The following is a 17,915-nucleotide window of genomic DNA, read 5'->3' as shown; positions in this document are numbered from 1 at the left end:
CGTATCAAATATGGTGTGTAAACTTAGCAAACACCTTGTAACGATGCCAATTAGAACTGCCTTCAGCTTGTCAAATAGGTATGTTCTTTACTCTAACAATAATATTATTTTTGTATTTACATTATAATCATTCATATACCCATAAATTTCAGTCTATAAGCTGCTACTTTTGTCTTTCACTTTGAACGCTGCGCCTTATAGTCCAGTGCGGCTTATCTATGGGTTTTTACTAGCCACCCTTTCTAGGCATGAGCTTACGCTAACCAAGCTGTTTGAAAATGTTTTTTTTGTTTTTAAATAAAAACCAAAAAATTAAAAAAAATCCATGTATAATTTTTCTGCCTAAACCTACAACCTACATCTTATAATTCGGTGTGGTTTATAGTATTATACATAGTAATAAATAATGCATAGATAGTACACGTTTCTAGTTTATGACTGACACAAATATGTTGTACAGTAATTTTATGCATGGATCTACTTGATTAATATTTTTGCACAAAATCAAATTTCTAAACTGAACAGTTAATGCCATGACATGAAAACGAGTGCTGCCAATTCTGACGTATTATCCCCTCATAAATATATTGGAGTGCATGGTCACGCTACAAAATGACTATCATTACCACCGTCACACACAGCAACTACAGGAAGGCCGTGACGAATGTTGGGCCATCAGCACTATCGGCGCAGGTCAAATACTCATCATTTCATCGTTTCTCAAACTGACCATGGAACCAATTTCCACCTTTCTCCGAGCCATAAAATGTGACAATTATCCCGACTTCATTAAGAATGCATAACAAGCTTAACCTGTAATGCAGGTTTAATCAGAACTATGACTCTTAGGTAAGACCATCTGGACTGGAAATGATTGAGAAAAAACTTGAGATGTGTTTATGCTATTCGTAATGGGGCAAGTTACTATGATGTGAAATGTAAACCAAATATTTGTTAACCTTGCAAGCAGTCAATTGCATACTAGACCTCCGCATGTGCAAAGCATGTCATTGAAAATAATTGCCAAGTTGAGTCAGCCGTCATTAACAATATCATCATCATAATCATTGCAAACGTGGTGGAGAGGAAACCCTACATTTTTGAGTCACAAACACAATATTCTAAGGCAAGCAAGAGTATATCTGGTTCCTTGAGAGTCATTTACAGGTAGTTTTCAATGCCTCTAACATCACACCTTGTTTAAATGACCAGTTTATTAGCAAGCTCTGTGGAAGCCTGATAATGATCCTGATCACTTGAACAAGCTCCTGCTCTCCAGTATGTTAGTTTGCTCACGGTCTACCAGTGATGCCATTACTTTCCAAGTTTGTGTTCTGAACAAGGTCACGGATTTGCCATGTTGAGTCGAGGCTTTCAGAGAAAATGTGGATGCCAGGCATATCTGGAATGTCGCTCCTCTTCCATCCACACTTTATCTTGGCTCTGTCTGTCTGTTTTACCTCCCTTTTTTATGCTAACTCTACTTTATATCGATTTTATTACTGTTTTACTATTATATTTGTGCATAATAACTTGTTTTGTATTTTAGTAATTTGTGCAGCACTTCGGTCAGCCCTTTGAGGTTGTATTTGAATGTGCTTTACAAATAAACTTGACTTGACGTGGACGTACACTCGCGCTGTACTGTGCTGTGATCATAAACCATGTCAGGAATGAGCATCCAAAGTTATTTTCTTGCATCTGTCAGGTAGATAATACAGTAGATAACTGACGTAGGCAGTGTATGTTATATAAACTAATGGAGGATGTCTATCGCGATACATTGTGGTCATATACAACTATATATTTCTAGTTGCATTTGACGTTACCCTCTGAGCAGAAGCAGCGATACAGGTCAGTGCCATCCACACAAACACCATTATTTTGGCAAGGCTTCGACTCACACTCGTTGAGATTGACTTCGCACAATGACCCTCCAAAGCCTGCAACGTGTCAAAACCGAAAGAAAGTAGGTTATAGGAGAATAGTTTTATTTCACTGATAACGTTTTATTTTCACTTTAAATTCCTGCATTGATTCCAAAAGACTGCCAGGCACACACACACACACCTGCTTGCGTTTGGCTCACAAGATTTTCAAATCATGTTAAATAAGAGCAAGTCATTTATCGCATTTAACGAGGCTGATCCAGTGATTTTAAGGTCAAAGTCGATCTATGCAGAAGCAGAACCACATGAAACAAATAACATGCATGAAGGCATGTATGTAAACTCTTCCACACACACACATAGCCAATTAAAGAGAAACATGTCAGGTTGTGTATGTGCATGTGTGTGGCTCTGTGTGTGTATAGGCTACACACCTTGTAGAAGAGAGAGCACATGCCTGTTTACATTTTCTCAGTCGTCTTCCTGTACCCATTTTGTAACTCTAGAGTAAGAATATTCTTTTGTACATTACCATGTGGGAGAAAGAAACAAAACTGTAGAAAGGTACGCATCCAACCTTCCATTTTCCTGGTATAAAGCCTAGAAAAGTAGTTGGTCTTTCCCAAAATGAACACAAGAATTGTATGTTCAGTTTTAAGTCCACTTTGGGACGTACAGACACAGATATTGCATTATGTTCTATACTGATGTGTACTGACTGTGTTGTATATTGTTGATGTAGTTTGTGTTGCAGTCACAATATTCCACCATTTGGCAGTCATTTAAAAGCATCAAACGTTTTCAGGCCGATGAAGAAGATAGCCTTGCATTATTACTTTAATTCATCCTTCAACATGGTCTCATAATCTCATTAAAATTATTCAATCTAAGAACATGAGTCAAAAACATGACAGTCTACAGTAGAGGATATGACAAATGTGTTGAACTACAAATTAAGCTGGCAAGCATGAGATAATATGGATGCCAAACTCACCCACCTGAAACATCTAAGGCAAGGCAAAATCTTAGTGTGCCCTTGAGAAGGGGATGTGACACAGCAGCTTGCAGCAAGTTGCTTTCATTTACATAAGAAATCACTCACACTCCTTCATTTTGACATATGCCCAGCATACGTGAAACAGGAGTAATGAAGCCGCGCAGTTATTGATTTGGTTACATGGACTTCAACTAAACAGTGTACAGAAGGCTGAAATACGAGCTTTTGATAAGCAAGCAATTATACTTAATTCCAGGCTTTGAATAAGTATAGTGTTCATGGATGCACAGTATGATAATGGCTTTCTGTCATGCCGCATGCACACATGAGTCCTCTAAGCATTAATTTGTGCTAATTGGCACTGAAATTATACAATATGGCATGCTTACTTTTACTTATTTACAGACTATACCTGCAAGCTCATTAAGAGGCTATGACATTCATACCATTGACATATTTTAAAGTTAAGTTGCACAAAAAACAGTGGAAAAAAAATATATATATTGATATAAATAACTTCAATTTTACGTTCTAAGTGCCTTACCTTTAAAGGGTTTTGCATACCTCTTTCACATAAGCAAGACACATTTTGCCCATCCTTTGTTTCCGTACACAACACTGTATGTTCAGTGCACATCCCGAACGAGCAAAGGTCAATATCTATGGAGCAGTCTTTGCCCTTGTACCCTGTAATGACAGTAATGTTAACAATTCAATTCCGGGAGAAAGGGAAAAAAATGTGCAACACATCAATTTATTTTTGTGGATCTGTGTGTGATTTTTTTTTTTTTTAATCCTTAAAGCCACCTTTTAGCAAATTCATGCATATTGATTTTTCCCTTGCAATATAGCTGCTTTGTATGCAGTATGTTAATTGAGCATCTCATTGACAATGACCCAACTCACTGATCAAGATCACTTGCATTTACAGCACAATATGGACATCTGCATGCCACTGATAGAAACCAATGCCAACATCTATTGTTGTAAATAAAACACCTGGCCCATGGGGTTAGATATTACATGTGTTTGTCCGAATTAAGAATTACTGAAATTTGAAAGGGTAATACATAGACTGTATCACCTACTGCATTTTGGTTTCAGTTTCACCAAACTATTGAAATTCTAAATACCTAAATCTGATATAATGATCATGCCACATAAATTTGTGTTTTTCCAATCATAAAAACATACGATAGTGCACTTTTCTGACAGTAATATCGCAATGCATTTTCCAATAGGTGTATGCAATATAACCATTTGACCTGCACCTTATTACACCTTATTATACAGTATATTACCTGGACTAGGTAATGGCCAACTATTCCCCCCACCGTGTTTCTAAATTGCTTAATAACCTTTTGTGCATGCGATTCACTAGGTAGTTAATGTTGCATGAAGGAATGTCACATTTCCAGTCTCAAAATCATCAAATGGAACACACTTTATTTGTCCGAGTTCCTTAAAATTCCAAACTGCCCCAAAAAAGATATACCAAGGCCCCAAAAAAGCAGTTCAGCATAGCATTTTGCTATGTAAATTTTAGAGTTTGAGCCTCCTGTAAACACATGGAATCAGTAAATTGAGAATCAAGCGGCCATCGACGGTCCCTAATTGTTTTTCAAAAACAGTTAATTTGTGTTTAAGTATGCCACTATTCGTTCGATTTATCCCATGATCCATATTGAACAATCATCACGGTTCATTCCGCATGTGGTTTGTGGTTTTCTCATTAGAAAAAATGTGCATTCTTGTGAAGGCTGCATGTGCAATTGACATTGCATATTCAGAGTTGGGCAGTTGGTCAGCACTGACAGACTGAAAGGTACATTGCTGACGGATGCTTGTTTGGCCAATGAACCAACGAATGACTGGAATGCGCCAAAAAATGACAGAATAAGAATGTCGGAAGTGTGTTTTTCATTCGTTGTCGTAATCGTCGGGATAGTCATTCCGTCAGATGTCTGTTGGTCTGATGCCTCCCCCTTGTGCTGATGGGAATACAACTGTTTGTTTGTCATTGTGCTTGCTTCCGCTTACCGTGAATTGGAATTGCTTTATAGTCAATTAAACTAGTGATGTTATCATGTGAACAGCAGGTTGATCAGGGCAGAGCTAGGGTTATTCATATGAAGTCAGTACATCCATCCATCCATACATACATCCAAACATACAGTCCATCCATTTTCAAGAGCCGCTTATCCTCAAAAGGGTCGCAGGCTTGCTGGTGCCCATCCCAGCTGGCTTGGGTACACTCTGGTTGCAGGCCAATTGCAGGGCACACAGAGAAAAACAGCCATTCAAGCACCCAATTACACTGAAGGACAATTTAGTATTACGTCCAATAAACCTGCAATGCATGATATTTTTGGAGTGTGGAAAGAAACCAAAGTGCCCGGAGAGAACCCACGTGGGCTCGGGGAGAACATGTAAACTACACACAGGAAGGCCAGTGATTTCAACTTCAGTCACTGAACTCTGAGACGGACGCGCTAACCTCTGTGCCACCAAGCCACCACTTACATACTGTACAGACGTGATGACATACATACTGTACGTATGCAATTTAGCAAATATGATGACTTATTGCATTATATATATTTTAAGTGCTGTGCAATGATATAGTTAAAGACATTGAATTAATTTGTATGTTCTAGCAATTAAATGCCATAACAAACAATTAAAAAACGTTTTTGGGGGGCTGCTTACAGGGGAGTTGATGACAGAAGTGAGCGAAAGACTGGCCGTTGTCTGATGGACCGCCGATTACAATTATCGGCTTGGAAAAATGGTGGCTCGATGATGATGGAAGGAGTTGCAGGGCAATGACGACTGTGGTCGCAACAAAAAAAAATGTACGATGCCCACCTCTGCACATTCGTTGTCAGAGGAGGAGTCATCTCAGCAATGTGTGCATATATGGGAGGATATTATCAACTAGGGGTGAATTTGGGTAATTTGTAACTAAAAAGTATGGAAGGCTGTTTTTCAATTTTAAATTCTTATGATTATACTTATTTGATGTACATCTATCAACATAAAGTAATGACACCAACTGCTAAGTAGACCAATCAGCATAAACACACAAAATGATACATGGACATCAATTCAATAACCTAATCAAGATTTTATTTTGAAGTTTTTTTTTTGTGTGATTAACCTGACTTGTCCATGTGGCTTCTTTAATCCAAATCATTGCTGTCACATTACATAGCTACCAACATCAACACACCGCCATCAAAGAAGCATAATCGATCATATTCACTGTTAAGAATCATATCCAATTGTTGATTAAAGACACAAAGAAACTGCTCGTCGCTTACTCTGTCATTGTACGATACGGCACACGTCCCCAAACTGCTGACAAGAGAACCTGCCATATGGTGTATTCAAATGCACTCAGACATTTCGAACCCATACCAAACAAAAGGCCGTCAATGCATTAAACATTCTTAACTGTAATATTAATTGTGAATAATAGTCATGTTATTCTTGTTTAGATGAAAAAAACAGCTTCAAGTTCCAGTGAGCAACCTACAAAAAAGCTTCAGACATTTAAAAAAAAAAATCCTCAAAGAGGTTTCACAAAACTGCTGTGCAGAAAAAAAACAAGTTTGACCCTTGCTTACTTTGTTGTTTTGTTATCTCCATCAAATGTAGGCATGCACTGACATTCTGCTTTTAGTGTCTCCAGTGTTTCAAGTCAGCATATTTTAACAGCTAATTTAATGCCATCCACGGGGCTCACTGTATATCTTATGGTTGAGAAGTTTAACATTGACGGCAGTATATCCGTCTTCACATTAGCACTATGGCTGCTGTTGCTGTTTATGACCTCACCTTACAGGGATCTTTGCCTTGTTTATCCCCCATGTGCTAGCATCAATTATGTCAAATGTGAATACAATAAATCCAGCTACGTTTAGACACTTCGGAAGGCTCCATTTTACGATCCGTTCAACAATTTTAGTAGGTAAGTTCTTGATGGGCAACAGGCAAAAATGAAGGAATAATGACCCTCATCATGCTGGCATTTTTCGGCCGAATTAAATTACCGTAGCATTGGGAATATCAGTTGTACGCTTGGTTTATCCATATTCGTAACCACTTTGACTTCACACAGAAAAACCTGAATGGTGATTTGAATTTTCTTTTCTACTTGACTAGTCTTGTGTTTTGAGTGAGGTATTTGTTCCACAAAGCTTATCTTGAGAGATAACATGAGTGTGACACCCTGGGGTCAGTGTCGTCACATATATATTTGTGAAGTCTAATTTTGAAATAGCTATAAATGTCAATTATATTTGTTATTCGAACTGCCGCTATATTTATGTTGTTGTGATTTACGTTGTATTATTTTGGTGAAAAGAGAGTACCGAAAGTAGTGGTGAATGTTTCCGGGTCGGGGGGGGGGAGAAGAGCGCGACTTTGCTGCTGTTTCTCAGACGAAATCTCACGTTGTCCTCCTTTACCCGTCACTCCTGCCTAAACAGGTCAGTAAACGGGAGATAACTAATGACCGCTTTTGTTTTATTACATAGTGATATGTTATTTCTGTTAAGTTTTGTAGCAGTGAACCAACTTTTCGAACGATATTTGCACTTAATTGAATATTCGTTTTCCGCCGTACTGGCGTCGTCGTATGCGAAGTCCATTTTGTTTCGTGAGGCCTCCTTCGATGCGCGGCAATAACCTAAATGTTAAATGTTCCTTTTCTGCTGGTGTTGCACCATAACACAATTGTTCTTTTTCATTTCTGCCCACTGTATTAGACACACATGGTGTAGAATACCAAAATAGAAGACAGTTGATGTCATTAATGTGTACTTTTGTAAAAAGAATATTTAGACAATATGTAAATGTGATGTTATTACTGGATATTGTGAAAGAAGAAGTTTGTAAAAGGGAAACGGTCATTGAATGATACAAAGACAGAATTACCGAAAGAAGGACTGACTGATGTGAATGAAAAGACAGAAATGTTTATAAGTAAAGTTTTGTGTATGTGTCATGTTTAATAAACGCTCAGACAAAATCTGGGAAGGAAGCAGCTCACGCTGTCCTCCTTTATCCGTCACCCCTGCCTAAACAGGTAAAAATGTAATTGTTGCTGTGGCCCACCCCACTGGACCGGTAACATGTGCAAATGTGTTAGTTCCTCAAGTGATTTGTTCTTCCCTCAGTTATGACTAATCAGCAGCCAGCCTCAGGCAGTGGTGGGACTTTACTGAATCTACTTCCATTTCTATTGACATTCAAGAACGAGTCAGCGAGTGAACGTATGCCATTTCCCCTTCAAGACGAATCAGTGAGTGAAACACATTTGTTGTTCAGAACAAGTCATACTGTACTGTTATTTTCATCTCACAAAATGATCAGTAAGTAAATGTACTGCCATTACAAGTTCACCTATTTTTTTTCCCCCTGGGGGAGCAAATATTATGAACAATTCTTCTAATTCTAATGATTCACTATACTTAAAATATGCCCAACATTTGCCACTTTTCCACACCATCCATCGTTTTACAATAAAAACAGAAAAATAATAAAGTACAGTGATTCCCCCCTACTTCGCGGTTAATGGGGGCTGTCAACCCCCCGCGAAGTCTGAAACCCGCGAAGTAGGGTATCCGTTCCTAGATTTCTATGTACGCCCTAATATAGCCGCAGTAACAATAAACAATCCTTCTTTTTTTTTTGTATTTTTTGCCTATTTTATTATTTAACATTACATTATCCTTATTAACATTATTGTATATTCAATAAATAACTAATATTACTTAGTTTGTTGAGAATTTGTTCTCAGGACTAGTTATCTGCACCAAGACTCCGGTGAAAGTGTACGCAAGTCATCACGTTGAACTTCACATTCATTTTGGCTCATGTATGGTGTATCATGTAGTATCTGTTGAAGAATAAAAAAACAACAATCTTAAAGACAGTCAACTAACATATAAACTTAATCTATGAATTTACTGTATTTTTAGCCGACATTAGCGAGTTAGCAACAACTAAGAACGACTAACTATACAGTGCAACCTCTACACAAACGAACACATAAACAGAATAAACACTCATCGCTTACTAAACATAGGCAGTAGGGTGTGTTATCAACATAAATGATAATAAACTATAAATTTGAGCTTACGTTGTCATTCACTGCCTCACCGTAACGAGCCAAATGACGCACAGAGACCGTAAAACAGGAAACAGAAATGCAACGCGACCCGACAAATTAAAAGCATGCATTTCAAAATAAGATAAAACACGTCACGAACTCTTAACGCTTGAAGAATTCCGAAGATAGTTATTAACTAATATTACTTTGTTATTTGATTAATACAATACTGTATAATGTACTTTTTTTGCTTTTTTTCAATTTTTGTACATTTTTGCACATTTCTTAAATGATTTTTTATTTTGAAATATTTTATTTTTCCTGGGAAAAAACGCAAAGTACTGAGACCGCGATATCTGAAACCGCAAAGTTGGAGGGATCACTACTAGTACGCAAGATAGGAAAACTCATGTTCATGAACTGAAACCACTCAGGAAATGATGGACACATGGTCTGACATCTCTGGCAGATGCGAAGATGCCCAACAGAGCCTCGTTCCACCCCCAACCTTTATTGAGTTTCTGTAAAAAGATAAGCACATTAAAAACACCTGTCTATAAATCTGTCTATGTAATAAACCAGTAATGGAAGTTTTACTCACACATTGGTGTTCTGTTTTCTGTCTAAATCTAATTTCTGGGAAAATGTAGGAAATTAGTAAACGCAGATAATCCACACTGATGGATTAGTTCTCTCTCTAATGTTATAAACACAGCACTTAAACGATACCATGCAGGGTTCAAGCTGAATATAGACAATGGATTTATTATCTGGTAGCATAAAGGTCTGGGAAACAAACTGCAAAATAACAAACCAGTAAAAGCACTGCATTCATGAACAAATAATACGTAGAAACAACAAAGCTAAACGTATCCAAACATATCAGGAGGTATATTATTTTCCAATATTTTTACTTAAAACTGAACATGACTTTGGACTGAAAATGCCAAACAGAGCTAGAAGCAGAAATGTGACTTGTGCAATCAAGTGGTGATTAAATATTTTATTGCCAGAAGGAGTCATCAAATCAGCTGCTTACCGAAGAATGCAAAACAGCCTTCTGCTGTGGTCTGATTACAGACACTTTCTCGAACACTTGTTATAAAACTCACACAAATACAGTTTTGAAGCATGAAGGTGTGCGAGATAAATGTCGAAGAAGGAAACGGATACAGAAAATCTGACATTTTAAGTTATAGAAGAGGATTTATTCATGATTGTTTTTAAATATGAGTGTCACATTCATTTGTAGGGATGCCTCAAAACACATTATTTGAAAAAAAAGTTTCTTTAAATCAATCTTGGTTAAAGAAAGCAAAGCATTTTCGATCAAATATGTAAGTGAGCATTTATTTTGTGCCATGAAAATACATTCCATTTCATAATACATTCACATAGTTGGTGTGATAAATGGATTTACGCTTTTCTATCTAAGGTACTCAAGGCGCTTTACTCTGACATCTCATTTACCTACCACTACTCTACTCTACCACTGACCCATGCCACTCCAAGATCAATCAATCATGATATGGATTAGATGGTATAATTATTTCACAGGTGTGCCTTGCGGTGCCCACAAAACATCTCTCAAATGACCAATTTAATTAGATGGTTTGGGGAAAATAGAAAATGGAAAAATGGTCAGCATCACATCTGCTTTGCATCGAGTTGAAGGTCTTGGATGCTGTGCTTTTTTTTTTTCTGCCAAAGTCCTCAAAGTACAATTACGATATTGCTTCTTTTATACCTTTGAACAATGACAGAAGAAAGTTGATTCACACCGTGACTTTGACCTTTGACTCATCTACCAATGCATTTTAATTACAGCAGTGCATTTCAAATTCATTTTGTTACCCATGTTATTTCCCTGTGAACAAAAGTCACAATTTCCATACAAAGCAATTGCCGCAACGAATGCGTCTTGAGATATGACGGTGAATATGACCATTGATGAAATGAGTCGAGATGGAAAATAAAGCCACAAACATAAAACATTCATTTATGGCAGACAATGCTGTAGCGGCGAAATTAACAGCATTGTATTTTTGTAAACACAATCAATAACAATACACATCTCCTTGGCACTTACCAAGAGGACAATGACAAATATAGTCATTTATCAGATCCATACATGAGCCACCGTTGAGACAAGGCTGTGACCAGCAATCATTCATGTTCTCATCGCATCTCCTTCCTGTGGCATAAAGATAGATGAATTGAAATTAAAGTCCAATTTTAAATGGGATTTGCAACACATAAGATGCTGCTATTCATTATTGTAAATTTTCACCAAATCTGATGTTATAAAGCCAACAATTCTGTTTATTCGTCCATGTGTATGGTAACAGCATATTGCCATGCAATCAAAACAAATAGCATATGATGAAATGATATAGTGAGAATTAGGTTACAGGGACATTAAAGGACATGTTTATATTTGTGTTCATGTTTTGCTTTAACAAGAATTATCTGCTCCACTTTGTGGACAAGATGGCAGGTTACCTCAAATTGCGCTGCCTGGAAATGTGATTAAAAACATGTATTCAGTATGCAGCAGCTTGTACACAGAAGATGCTTGAAATGAGTACTCTCAAAATCACCAACCTCCAGGCGAGAATTTGGATTAGAATTAAATAAGACATTACTGATAAATCTAAAGCTCTTCTCCCGTTAGCCTCTGGTGATTTTTCAGACCTCTGAGAAGGGGAGGTCATTGAACACATCCTCAGGCTATGATTTTCTCCTTGTCTATCAAAGGTCATTGTACTATGGCCATCACGGCACCCTGCATGGACGGGGAAGAATGCTCCTGATTTTACTGCATGATATTTACCTTATTGAGGCAGCTGCTGATGGTAAATCAGGTCAAGTACAAAAGCGCAAGGCACACATAGCACTGCTCTCGACAAGTTATGTTACGTTGATTCCCGGAACCAACCCACTGTGCAAAATTATATCGTTGTTCGTTTAACATGGCAATTTGAAGTCATGCAACTAAAATGCGCTGATTGTACTTGGGCCATCATGGCCCTGTGCGTGGACAGTAGCAGGGGGACTGCTACTTATTTTACTGCATGGGATTTACCCTATCGAGGCAGCCGCTGGGGTTAAATCAGGTCAAGTCCACGAGCGCAAGGCACACCTAGCACTGATTTTGACAAGGTATGTTCCGGGACCAACCTACTGTGCAAAATTGTAAGTGAAAGTCATCCAAGTAAGTGTCTAAAACACGGTAATTGTACTTTGGACGTCACGGCCCCATGCGTGCATAGCAGCAGGAGGAATGCTACTTATTTTACTGCATAATATTTACCGTGTTGAAACAGTTGCCGAGGTCAAACCAGTCAAGTCCACAAGCACACGTTGTACTGGTTGTGAAAAATTATTTTTCTGGGACCAACCCACTGCGCAACATTATATTGTTGTTCATTTACCATGGCAAGTGAAATTCATGCAAAAAAGTGTCTGAAATGAACTTACTATTTTAAGTGAATTAAAATAAATGTTTGATTGGCTTTTACCTGAGCCATAATATTACAGAATTTTTTAACGTCTTGCGTATTTACCATTTAAAATTTTTACAAAATTATTAAGTAACTTAACAGTGGATAGGTACACATACATTTAATGGGCGCCACTGCAAGAGCTGTATCACTGCAACCATTACTCTAAATGCATCACTGTATTCACATACTGCTTGTGTAAAGTTCAAAGCAACCTCAACTTTTTGAAAAAGAAAAAAAAAAGGTCCGTGCAGCGTCTCTTATTAGGAAAAACTAGTCTTGTCACAGGTACATTGAGATACCGCTTGTGCCAGATTTTTTATGTATGAGAAAATGTTGTCATCTTCTCACCTAAGACGGGAAGAATCACCTGATAATAGGAGAAGAATCACCTTTTAACAAGATTCATTTTTACACCATATTGATCTGATTGGACATTTTTGACGCTTTGGACAATATGCTTCCAGTGTTTTGTACACGCTAAAATGCATTGTTGTTATACAGTATGGATTGTATTCCCTGGAGGCTTTATCCATTCAATTTAAATAACATCTACAAAGAAAACTGCTGCTGTCAAACTCATCTGGACGACTGCTTACCATATGAAGCTACAGTGGTGGGCTAACCGTATAGTAGCAACTAAATCCTTGACTACTTACTGAGATAAATCACCCACATTCCCAGTCATCTGCTAACTTTGTCATCAGGAATAAAAAAATAATAATGAGGGGGGCAACGTCAGGTAGCTTCATATTAAAATGATATCCATTCTTTTAACGAACATTGTTGTTTTTGTTTTTTGTTTTTTTTTACAAACAATTTAATCCACTGTCCTGTGTGTACTGCTGAAATTAAAACACATTTGATATTCCCCAATTTATACATGCTTCATGTTCAGTCCACACTTTAAGGATTTAAAAATACCGGCTATTAAAATGTTGAAGAGGACAGATCAATGATGAAGATGCAATTTCAGTCTTATATAAAAACACTATCAACATTGGATGTCTAACATTTATGGATATGGGTTCACTGAGAGTAGAATAGTTCACACCACTGCATTCTCTGATGGTTCTCTTTTCCCTCACTAGTGTACAAATGAGTCTGAATGGTTGTCCGTCTCGTGTGATAAACTGGCAAACAAACCCATGCAGTCGATAGCATGGAGCCCACATTCAGCTCGAAATATTCAAGTTTCCTGTGACAGCACAAGTGGTACAGAAAAAGGATGAATGAAAAATAAATCACAGTATGTAAACTTTAATGCGATATAGAAAGGCATTTTAATGCCGTATTTAATGGCTGTGTGAGCTTGATGGAAATCATCTATTAATGCTTCATAAGTATCATATCAGAGCTTGATTAAGATAACCTTCATTAGTCCCATAATGGGCAAATTTGCTCATGTTATTTATGCATATCCATATAGACTACTGTGTAGCCATGATCAGACACAGAAATTCAGGACAGAGCTGCAAGAACATCCCCTGCATTTAAACATGCAACAAAGGCAATCGCGAAACAGCAGATGTTGTCTGTGGTGAAGATTATTCAATAATATTAGTGACAGCCACTCAGCAGAAATGAAAATATATTCAACAGAGTACCTTGTCAAATGCTCTGCGTGTCGAACAGTAACAGCGTTACAATGACCTGATAAACCACTGAAGACTGTGATATGTTTTATTGCCAATAAAAATCCAACTGATTTTGCATGACTCAAATTCCGATGGCGATAATGTACTTTTTATTTGTAAATATTGTCGTACCTTCAAACCCCGGGGAACAGTGGCATTGATAATCACCAACCACATCCACACACATGGCCCCGTTAGCACAGGGGAGGGTGTTGCACTCATTTGTTTCCTTTTCACACAGGGCCCCTTCATATCCAAGTATGCAACGGCAGGTGAAGTTCAACTGCTGATCTACACAAATCCCATGATCTGAGCAGCTGTGGTCCACACAGTAATCAATGTCCTTTTCACAGAAAGAACCAGAGAATCCTTTGGGACAAAGACAGCTGGAAACAGATGGGGAGAATTCATTATGACAAACTGTTTTAACAGAGACAAAAGAGGATGGTTCATGTCATAGCTCTGACACTGCAGAACCGGGAGCAATGAAAAGGTGATTGTAGATGCAAAAACTCACCTATAACCATCAATTTCATCCACACAAGTGGCACCGTTTTGACACCAATGTTGAACACAATCATTGACATTTGTTCGACAGTTATGACCCGACCAGCCAGGTTTGCAGATACAGGTGTAGCTGTTGCCATTATTCAAAACGCAGCGCCCGCCATTGGCACATGGCTGCTGAAAGAAGAGTGGTTAGATAAATCTGAAAACATGAAGCCACACCGGTATATACTGTAAGTCGCAGCAGTAAAATACGAGCAAAAAATCACTTTTGTGTCAGATAAGCCGCACTGGACTATAAGCCCTAGGTAATAAAATGAGATATTTCTGCAAGTTGAAGTTTATATGGCACAGCCGTTGAGTCACATCTTTTCAGTTTTATTTCATAGTTGGTCCATGAATTGAAACCTCGAACAGATATACACATTTGTTTACTGGTGGCGAGCAAAAAAAGAAAAAATGCCCAAAAAAAACAAAAAAAAAAAAGGTAAGCCACACTGGACTATAAGCCGCAGGGTTCAAATCATGAGGAAAAAGTCGCGGCTAATAATCAGAAAAATATGGTATGTATATATATATATATATATATATATATATATATATACCTTGCCCAGGTCAGGAATCTGGTCATTATTTCACAATATACCTTCTAATCATTTTCTCCTCCTGGCAGCCAGAGAATGAGCCTCATTACTGAGACATGGTACTCATGAATACTGATCCATGCTTTATACTGTATTCACTTGCTATTTCACGTTGCATCTAAATCATGTCTTACAAGACAAGATCAATGACCACTGAGGGCAAAGGCTCCCTAGAGCTCTCTTACAAAAACAGGGAAAAAAAGAAGAATGCCTGACATAGCATATTAATGTTTATATGTGATAGAAGGTGTACATGCAGTCCATCCAACACAAACCCTGCAACACAAATTCAAACCTTTTTTTCTTTTGAATTCTTTGCTGTTCTGTTTTTTCTCTGGTGCATTATAGTTCGACAATTAAGATGATGCACAATGTTACAAATCTGAAGGGATTCATCCATGACTGAATTTCATTCAAAAAAATCGAAGAAAAACTAAGTCCTAAAACCTCCTGTAAATCACACAGAAAAAATAAAACAAATTAATAAAATAAACTTGCCTGGCTCATCATCTAATATACTATACCACCACTGCTTCAAGTAGCTAACGGCAATGTTTGAGTCAAAATTAACAATGACAAATCTCTACCCAATCAAAAAAAAAAACATGAATGCATATATATACATAGTTACCATTAAAAAAAAATATATATATATATATTATATATATATATACTGTGTATTATATATAGTATTAGTATAGTATAATATTATAGTATTATATATACTGTGTATATATATACATATATATATATATATATATATATATATATATATATATATATATATATATATATATATATATATATATATATATATATAATTTCATTTCTATCATTTCTATCTAACGAACAATCACTTTTTTAAAATCGCTTTATTGATTAACACAAACAGAATTTTCTTCTTATATTTGGTTTCACTAACTTACTGTAGGTCTATATGGTCTGTAACCACTAAGAACTGTATGCCATTTGGCTTATAGAGAAGGGAGAACTCATATAGTTGCTTGCAGATTTGATGCATTGCTGTCACTTTGATGTGACAATGCTGAGGGAGGAGACAAAAATAATTCACACATTCTCATCTTTTCAAACTTGCTAGTATCTAATTCCCTCATAGAGCTCCTAAACCTAGATTAACAGAGCCACTTGGATGAAAACCAAGAATCCTACCTACCATTTTAAACATCACTCTGATCCCAGTAAATGACAATCGGTATGTGTTACTATATTGGTCTGTTATTCTAATGACTTGATATTGAAAAGGTATAGTTTACACCTTGGCATTTGTAAACATGTTTAAAAAATGTGTTGGTTTAAAAAAAATAATCATTGTGATCATAAAACCAAAAAAGATACTCCCCTTTGTTAATATAGTTCAGTACTCCTATTTCACTAATTTATTCACTTGTCTTGCAAAGGTTGTTGAGGTACGAGATTCTAGTAACTTGCAAAGGAAGGCGGGAGCTTCACCTATCAATCAATCTTGAAACAAATTAAGGCTTAATTAATAAATAAAATACTGTGTTTATGTTTATACCCCTTCGTGAGCCGTCACCTTATTGTGGTGGAGGCGTTTGCGTGTTCAATTGGTCCTAGGAGCTAAGTTGTAGGGTGACCGGTATGGTCACCCATGACAAACAGGTCCTTGGTGAGGTTTCAGACTAAGCACGACTCACAGACCTCTTATGAAGAGTAAAATAATTGGATTTAGTTTTCCCTTGCCCATGCACCCTCGTTCTGTTGGGATTTCAGTGCTCATGTGGGCAATGACAGTGAGACCTGGAGGGGCTTGATTGGGAGGAACGGCCCTCCTGATCTGAACCCGAGCGGTGCTTTATTATTGGACTTCTGTGCTCGTCACGGATTGTCAATAACAAACATCATGGACACCCAGGACACCCTAGGCCGCAGTTCGATGATTGACTGCGGTTGTATCATCGGATTTGTGACCACGTGTTTTGGACACTCGGGTGAAGAGAGGGGTGGAGCTGTCAACTGATCACCATCTGGTGGTCTGTTGGCTCCGACGGTCGGGGAGGATGCCGGTCAGACCTGGCAGAAAACATGTTGTGAGGGTCTGCTGGGAACGACTGGCAGAATCCCCTGTGAGAAGGAGTTGGAACTCCCACCTCCAGCAGAATTTCTCCCACGTCCCTAGGGAGGCGGGGTACATTGAATCCGAGTGGACCAAGTTCAGCGCCTCCATTGTTGAGGCAGCTGATCGGAGTTGGGGCCGTAAGGTGGTTGGTGTTTGTCATGGCGGCAATCCCCGGGAGGCGGTCAAGCTATAGGAGGAGTCCTATCGGGCCTTCTTGGCCAATGGGACTCTGGAGGCAGCAGACGGTTACCGGCTGGCCAAGCGGACTGCGGCTTTTGCGGTCACCGTGGCAAAAACTCGGGTATGGGATGAATTCGTTGAGGCCATGGAAAACGACTGGATGAATTCAAGAAAATGTTGGTCCACCATGCAGCATCTCATGAGGGGGAAGCAGTGCACCATTAACACTGTCTACAATGAAGATGGGGCGCCGCTGACCTCAACTCGGGATGTCGTGAACCGGGGTGCGGAGTACTTCGAAGACCACCTCAATTTCACCGACACGTTCAAACTGCCATTTGG

The 17,915-nt window shown here is 38.0% G+C and overlaps 1 protein-coding gene and 1 long non-coding RNA gene across 2 annotated transcripts in view; one reads left to right on the top strand and one right to left on the bottom strand.

The window, feature by feature from the left end:
* Positions 1-17,915, bottom strand: part of eys (EGF-like photoreceptor maintenance factor) — a 206,135-nt gene that overhangs the window by 151,611 nt on the left and 36,609 nt on the right. Inside the window, exons 10-14 of the mRNA XM_088421408.1 lie at positions 14,662-14,825; positions 14,277-14,530; positions 11,094-11,198; positions 3,451-3,573; positions 1,830-1,943 (exon numbers count right to left, since the gene is read on the bottom strand). Coding sequence (XP_088277534.1) covers positions 1,830-1,943; positions 3,451-3,573; positions 11,094-11,198; positions 14,277-14,530; positions 14,662-14,825 — 760 coding nt within the window. The remainder of the gene's footprint in view (positions 1-1,829; positions 1,944-3,450; positions 3,574-11,093; positions 11,199-14,276; positions 14,531-14,661; positions 14,826-17,915) is intronic.
* On the top strand, positions 7,310-9,580 carry LOC148420356 (uncharacterized). Its single transcript, XR_015866391.1, has 3 exons — positions 7,310-7,379; positions 8,070-8,194; positions 9,439-9,580. It is a non-coding gene; the product is annotated as an uncharacterized LOC148420356 (long non-coding RNA).

This window comes from Hippichthys cyanospilos, chromosome 8 (genome assembly GCF_059441005.1).
Source record: "Hippichthys cyanospilos isolate Australia breed blue-spotted pipefish chromosome 8, RoL_Hcya_1.0, whole genome shotgun sequence".
Taxonomy (NCBI): domain Eukaryota; kingdom Metazoa; phylum Chordata; class Actinopteri; order Syngnathiformes; family Syngnathidae; genus Hippichthys; species Hippichthys cyanospilos.
The sequence above is the reverse complement of the archived record's forward strand: the minus strand, read 5'-3'. Positions and strand labels throughout refer to the sequence as shown.